Source organism: Danio rerio, chromosome 13, assembly GCF_049306965.1.
Source record: "Danio rerio strain Tuebingen ecotype United States chromosome 13, GRCz12tu, whole genome shotgun sequence".
Lineage (NCBI taxonomy): Eukaryota > Metazoa > Chordata > Actinopteri > Cypriniformes > Danionidae > Danio > Danio rerio.
The window spans coordinates 36,994,966-37,002,798 of record NC_133188.1 but is presented as its reverse complement, the minus strand read 5'-3'; the positions used below and the strand labels follow the sequence as shown (position 1 = coordinate 37,002,798).

Below are 7,833 nucleotides of genomic sequence, written 5' to 3'. Positions count from 1 at the left end.
ATGTGGGAGTGTCTTTTTGTCTTGAGAGCGAGGATGAGTTGGAGCAGGTTAATCTTTAAGAGAGATGATACACATCGTTACTCTGACTGAGTCAAAACAAAACTCTTGTTATCGGCCTCTTCAAATCAGAGGATTCTTCTTTTGACTCGGTGGGATTTCACCGTCATGCATGATCATCAGCAGCCGACAGACGAGCCTTGAGCTGTATTTTCAGTATTTAACAAAGACACCACATGCAGTAGGAAATAAATGTGTAAACTTCATAGGTACAAAAAAAGTCTTTAATAAATACTTGTTGGGGAAAATCAAACAGATAACAAATGAGATGCCAGATTCAGTATGAGCATCAGTGCATGTAGAACGAATCACACACAGTAATTTGATGTGTTTTTTAAGTTTTCTGATGGAGATTTTCAGGTTGAGGGGAGTGTTTCTGTTCATTTGTATTGCAACTTTATTTAAGGAGTGGCATGCTTTTTCCGATTATTTTTATATTCTACAGTAATATTTTCTGTGCTCTAAGAGACATTAAATAATAAACAACAGTGAAAAAACATATATTGTTCCCTTCAATCAGCCACAGTAACATGCACTGATACATTTTCCTGACCTTCCAAAAAAAAAAAAAAAAAAATTGAAACTGCTCATGAATCAAAAAACAAACATTAGTGTTCTTATAGTGTTCTTTTGTAAAATGGCATCAAACTATCAAACTAGGGTAGGGCGACATGGCAAAAATGCAGTCTTGATAATTATTTTCCATATTAAACGATAACAATATATTTTCCAATACAAGTTGTTAATGCTTCCAGATTTAAAAGAGGTCCCCAACATAAATTAGAGAGTCCATAAAACAGCATAACATATTTTTGGTCGATAAATTTTTTAGTGATTTTTAGAATATTTTGTACATCTCCAATATCAGCACACTTTTAGATTCCCATTGTTGCACATTTTTGCTGTGTGATTGGCTCAGATCAATATAGAGTAAAAAAGTCCAGAGCTTAACATTGTTATTGCCATAAATTTTATCGGAATAATTGATATAGTATCGTTTATTGGCCCAGCCCCACTAATCTAATACCATTTTAAAATATCAAATCTAATAACTCACACATACTCCTATAGAACTTTTGTGTTTTTATGAAAAGACTCTGGTCTGTTTTGGTTGATTTTGAATTTATAGAATAATACCAAGCGGTGGTGTTAAGAACACATTAATAATAAAGCATTTTCTAAATGTCTGACTTTCTGTTAATTACACTGTAAAACAAATGCTGGGTTCCACACAATCGATTTGTGTTGGGGTTAATGTGAAGAAATTAAGTTAACTTATTAGTTTTTACATATTTAAGTGGATTGAACATAAAACAGTTAAGTTGTCCCCCCCAAAAAAGCTCAGTAATTGTGTTGTTTCAGCTCATTTTAAATAAGTGGTTTGAACAAATGGCAAACGTAATTGTTTGACTGACATTGGCTTGAAAATGCAGGTGTTAAACTTCAAACACACAACATATTTGTGTCTTAAGTCTTTCAGTCTTTCGCTATTGTACTGTAGACCTTCAGAAGAAGGCACCGTTTGATCGGTGGCAAAACATTTGTTGTTTGTCTTTTACCTTCAGCATGGTCAACCCCTATTCAACATTCATTAGTAAAGTCAACAGCACAGATCATCTATTTTATCATGAAGTCAGATCATCTAATGTTTAGAGCATTTCTGACAGAGTCCCCACAAATAGACTACCTGTGGCCATTTTACATATTTATATATAAAATATTTTCTGAACATAAATAAAAGGAATGACACTGTTTAAAAAAAAAAGAGACTGAAAGAGAGAATAAGCAGTAACTCTAAGAATGACAATGGTAAAATGCTGTCACATAACTTACTAAACTCAAATATACACAGCTATGTCTTTTCACTATTTACATATTTACATATGCATTTTTTTTATCATTATAATGAATTATCTGTCAGTGATTTAAGAAGTCATATCATTGTCCTCTACTGTGTGGCCAAAAACAACACATTGATGCATTAAGTGATTCTTTACATTGGAACTGTAGTATTTATATGGCTGTCATAGAAAAGTCTGACTTGTAACGAGCTTTTTGATTCAGTGTATCGGTAAGAATACTCTTTTACTGTTTGGACTATGAGTACCAATTCCCAAAGAAGGTGAAAGTTAAAGTAAACCTTGCATCTTATCAGTCTAAAGAAGAGAGTTCCCCCCAAAATAACAATTCTTTCATAATTTACTCAACGTCATCAAGTTATTCCAGGTATCAATTGACAACTAAGAGCTTGTGCCAGCTCAAACCCTCTTTTGGTGTTCAGAACTAGTCAGTATTCACTAAAGGCTGAAAAATGAATGAAGAACAGAATGATGTAGTCACTTGCAGAGTTGTTATTGCATTTGCATTTGTAGGAGTTTCTCTTTCAGATATTAAATAGTTAATTTATCATGCGGTGTGGTTTTGCTAGTGTTTGAGATCATCAATTTACTGTTATTTGCACAAATATGTACAAATATATCTTCTTTTTTTTACTCCAGATGACAATATGCTCAAACACTGTCATAGACTATCATCCATGTCTTTTGTCTGCATTTTTTCTCTCCAAAAGTTATGTGCTATATACTCATTTAAAACAAGAGTATGCACATCTACTGAAATCAGATAGCAGTAGTATGCACATGCTATCCTGGTGAAGAAATTTGAGTTGAACTATATGAAATCCATATGTATGCATAAAGCAAAGTATATGGCCTTTTATTGCCCATTTTATTTACAAAATAGTAAGTCCGGACTTTCGACACACAATGTTTAGACCAATTTTATCTATCTCTTTAAATGGGGTGCTTTTAGAAGCTTGAACAAGAGTGAGCAACCACACTCATAAAACTTTTGTGTCACACAGATGGATTAATATAAAGTAATATAGGTTTAGAATGACATGAGGTTGAGTAAATGCTGACAGAATTTTTTTCTCAAAGTAGGTGAACCAGCCTTCTCATACCCCTTTTCCACCTGCAAGAACCTGGTGCTAGTTTGAAACCAGTGCCATTGCTGGTTCATCTGGCAAGCCGACTAAGAACTACTTTGCTTTTCCACAGGCTAAAGAGCCACTGTAAAGCCAGGTCTGACATCAGTGCATATGTCCCATCTTTCCCAGCAACACAAATGCGGAAGTGCCAAATACAGTCGCAGCTTGATTTGTTGGTTAGTGTTGGCGATATGAAGCCTTCTGAAGCATTAAAGTTCACAAAAGAGTTAATTTCTTGAGGATTTTGTTTGCTCAAAATACCACCTGATGGTCAAACAGAGTAAGACAAACCGTTACCGAAGACCTGATGTGATAAACTGTAGTTTGCGGCAGTTAAGTCTTAAATAACAATGAAGAACTGTCTATTTCCACATAGATAAATCTATTTATATGCATAAAACGTTTGTTGTCTTGTACTATATAATTATTCTATAACATTACTGTGTAATAAATTTATTAGCTTGAAATAAACGAGACCCATTTCTGTAAATAAAGTGTGTTACGGAGGGGTGGTGGGTGTTGGCAATAGTTTTATTCTAAAACTGGTAAGTGCCTGGGTTTAACTCATGGGATGTGCTTGAGTAACTCAGCAGAGGATGTCACACTCAATGGTCGCACCGATATTTGAACAGATTTCTTAATCGGTCGAGCAAAAACGTGGCTTCAGACATCATCAATGACGTCATTGTTCCAAATGGTACAAGCCTTGATATAAACTTCACTAAAAGCTTTCACGATTCCTTGACACACACTCCAAAATTTCGCCAAAGAGAATAACATTGCTACTATTAAATACTTTGTGAATCTGCAGCATCCATTCCAAACAGAGTAATCCAGTGTGTTCATGTAGCATGTCGTAGTTCGTATAGACAGAGATTACGAGCTATAATAACATGTTCATGCAGCCTGCCGTAATTTGAATAGGCAGAGATTAGAAGTAATAATGTGTTCAGCATTGCGTTCAATAGCTATTTTACATAAGGCGCTCAAAACATTGTTCATCTCATTGGTTACGGTAAGGGAGTAGATTCGCTCTTGACATTGGTGAGGACATACATCCCTAGAGCGCATGCATTGAACAGTCCAAATTCTGTTTTGTGCTTTTAAAAACAAGATTAAATAACTTAATAATATAAAATAAACACTTAATAATACAAATAACAATCACATCCCTTGCTGCAAAGGTCAGTTTACATGATTTTACTGCAGTTAGGCTTTGAGAAGGTATGATTGTAGAGAAATTTAGGGAGGTGTGTGACACAATTTACTGTTTTATCCTGATTATTGTTTTTCATAATCATGGAGGCAAAAATCAAAACAGAATTTTAATTAATTGGTAATAGTATTACGGTAAACTAGTAGCGAACTTGACTTGGTGCACGTGTAGGTTAAGAGTTGACGGAGCACTACTTTATTTTGAAGTCAATTAAATTATTGGTAGGGAAATTTCAGTTATTGGTGGGGACACGTCCCCTCCGTTCAAGCCATTTCTATGCCCTTGGGTCATGGTAACACCACCCTCAGCTGCAAGTGGTTCTTTCTTCTAGGCTAGCATTGTTTAATGCTGCTTTTCCTGGTTCAGAGCTGGAACTTTGAGTGTTGAAAGACAAAGATCCTATTTGGCTATACTATAGGCTCTGGTTATGAACCACCAGTGGGCCTGCATCGATGGAAAAGGGGTATCTATAGCATTATGCTAACAACAACAAAACCCAACATCATCATAAGAAATGTATATAAAATGTGTAAGCGCTGCTGCGAATGTTCAGTGAGGCACTTGTGTATATTATACCTCTGGAAGATTTAACAGCTTCTAACACTTGACTTTGGGCAGGTCTGGACATAATCAAAAACACTTTAAAGCTGCCGATCGCTGATTCCTCCTCAGCCCCAAAGGTCAAAGGCCGCGCCACAGTTCACAGACATAATCTCAAAAGTTCAGCCTTGAGTTACCTTCTTTTTAAGGAAAGTGAGTGCAAGTGTAAACAAAAGAAAATGATTTTAAAAACAGGTCTTTGTGAGATGAATCCATTTGGTGATGGAAGAAAAAAACGGTCACACAAGCCTTGGGCCATTCGGATTAGACAGCAAAAAAACACTTGTATATTTCTCCAGTTTTTCTGGCTCTTTCATACGTAATGATCTTTTGTGTGCTCACTCAAGCGCTCGTTCACATTGTTCTTGCAGCGGTTGTCTTTGCCACCGTAGTGTGTCCTGTGCTGCTGATTTTGGGCTGAAGTGTGAATCACGTACACTGTGTCCCCTTTAGAGTATGCGAGAGATGAGCACTTATGCAGAGCCAGCCCCCTGTTGCTCTCCTCGTCTCCCTCTTCCTCCTCTTCCTCTCGCTCGGCTCCGTCTCCAACCCGATCCAGAGGGTAAAGCAGGTTCTTGTTCTCCTGCATTGGGTCTGTGTTGTCTTTGTGAGGTGTGCGAGCACTCAGTAGTGTCCCGCGCTGGTTGTTGATGCTCTCCTCCATCTGAGTGTCCTCTCTTTGTCTGGCTTTCCTCCTTCTCCGAAACCACCAAACGCACACGATGATACACGAGATCCACAATACCACAAACAGTACACACAGCAATGGGATGAGGTAACCTGTCAGACAAACAACAACAAATTAAATAGATTTTATTATTTTAATGTAGAAATAATACATACATTACAATTGTAATACAGGGCTTATTCTGAGTTCTGCATTTATTTTCTGCAAAAGTAATTTGACCGCATTACTGCTCCATATGACTACGCTCAATGATTTCAGTTATTTCATAAGCTACAAAAGTCAAAAATCCAATTAAAAAACAAACAAAAGGCTTTAGATGAGATGTGTAAGAACAAGTACACAAATACAAAAAATGCGTTTCTTATCTGGTGTTTTTTGTTTTGTTTCTAGTCTAAATTAATATCTTAAATCAAGAAGGATTTTCTAAATAAGCAAAAATGATTGTCTTGTTTTCAGAAATAATTAGACAAAATTAAGTGAGTTTGTCCTTAAAATAAGCAAAATAATCCTCTAATGGGGTAAGAATTAACTGTAAAAAGTAATTTGTTAGTTTTACTTAATTGAATTATGCAAACTCGTTGCCTTAATTCAATTAAGTAATCGTAACATTATTGCATTAAGTATACTGTAAAGTCAATTAAGTCATCTCAACTTTGTATCAAGTATTATTTACCAATGTTCATTAATTTTCTTTTCAGGGAAGTCCCTTTATTCATCAGGGGTCGCCATTGTGGAATGAACCACCAACTTATTAAGCATAAGTTTTTTAATGCAGCGATGCCCTTCCAGCTGCAACCCAACACTGGGAAACACTCATACACTCTCACATTTACACTCATACACTACGGCCAATTTAGCTGATTCAATTCACCTATAGCGCATGTCTTTGGACTATGGGAGAAACCCACATGAACATGTGGAGAACAGGCAAACTCTATACAAAAATGCCATGACCTAGCTGGGTCTTGAACCAGCGACCTTGCTGTAAGGCGATCGTGCTACCCACTGCGCCACCGTGGCGCTCCTATTTACTAGATTAGTAAAAGTAGTTCTTAATTATTCATTCATTCATTTTCTTGTCGGCTTAGTCTCTTTAGTAATCCGGGGTCACCAGAGCAGAATGAACCACCAACTTATCCTGCACGTTTTTACGCAGCAGATGCCCTTCCAGACGCAACCCATCTCTGGGAAACATCCACACACACTCATTAACACCTACACTCATACACTACGGACAATTTAGTCTACCAAATTCACCTTTGGACTGTGGGGGAAACCGGAGCACCCGGAGGAAACCACGCGAACACAGGGAGAACATGCAAACTCCACACAGAAACGCCAACTGAGCCGAGGATCGAACCAACAACCCAGCATCCTTCTTGCTGTGAGGCGACAGCACTACCTACTGCGCCACTGCGTCGCCCATTCCTAATCATATTGAGTCATATTTACTTAGGTCAATGAAATCATTTTAACTTTATTTCAAGTATTATTTTCTAATGTATAAAAGTCATTTTTACTTATACTGAGTCACATTTACTTAGGTCAATTAAGTTATGTAAACTCACGTGAAACTGTACTGGAATGGAATAATGCTGGTAAAGTTGATGTAAACTACAGGCTTAATTATGCATAAATACATTTTATGGTAACATAGTAACTAGTAAAAACCACAGGTGTCAGTTCAAGAATCTTATTTCAAAGAAAAAACTAGATTATTTTGCTTACCCCATTGGCAGATTATTTTGCTATATTTAAGGAAAAAAAATCACTTCATTTTGACCTATTTCTGAAAACAAGACAATTGTGCGTGTCTAAAAATGCTTCTTGATTTAAACGTTTTTAGATATTTGGATCAGAAGCAAGACAAAGTTCTATGTAAGAAAAGCATTTTTTTTTTGCAGTGTAACACAGACAGGATCAGTTTGAGAGCAGACACCTGTCAAATGTCTGTAATAGGAGTGGTAACCATCAAAATCGAATAATTTCCTCTGGTCCACTGAATTATTAGAAAGAAATGGTACATCAGAGATGGTAATGCAGCCACAACATATTCTGATAGTCTCTCTTAGGCATTCTGTTGACTATAAGTAACATATGTGTCAACTAACACTCTGTTTTGTACTTTCAATAGTTTTGAACCCCTTTTTAACTGTGTGTAGTTTTTTGTTTCCTTAACCACCATATAAGAATATACAGTATTTCAGGATGACAAAGATTCCCTGGGCTCAAATTGTAAAACAGGACTCCACAAGATTTCCACACATGAATTGGCCACCAAAT

The 7,833-nt window shown here is 36.4% G+C and overlaps 1 protein-coding gene across 2 annotated transcripts in view; it reads right to left on the bottom strand.

The window, feature by feature from the left end:
- Positions 1 to 263: 263 nt before the first annotated feature.
- The window catches only part of jag2a (jagged canonical Notch ligand 2a), a 68,721-nt gene continuing 61,151 nt past the window's right edge, over positions 264 to 7,833 (bottom strand). For both annotated transcript variants that reach the window (XM_689725.10, XM_005156965.6), the window contains one exon: positions 264 to 5,642. In XM_689725.10, the coding sequence (XP_694817.5) occupies positions 5,176 to 5,642 (467 nt within the window). In that variant the 3' untranslated portion in view covers positions 264 to 5,175. The remainder of the gene's footprint in view (positions 5,643 to 7,833) is intronic.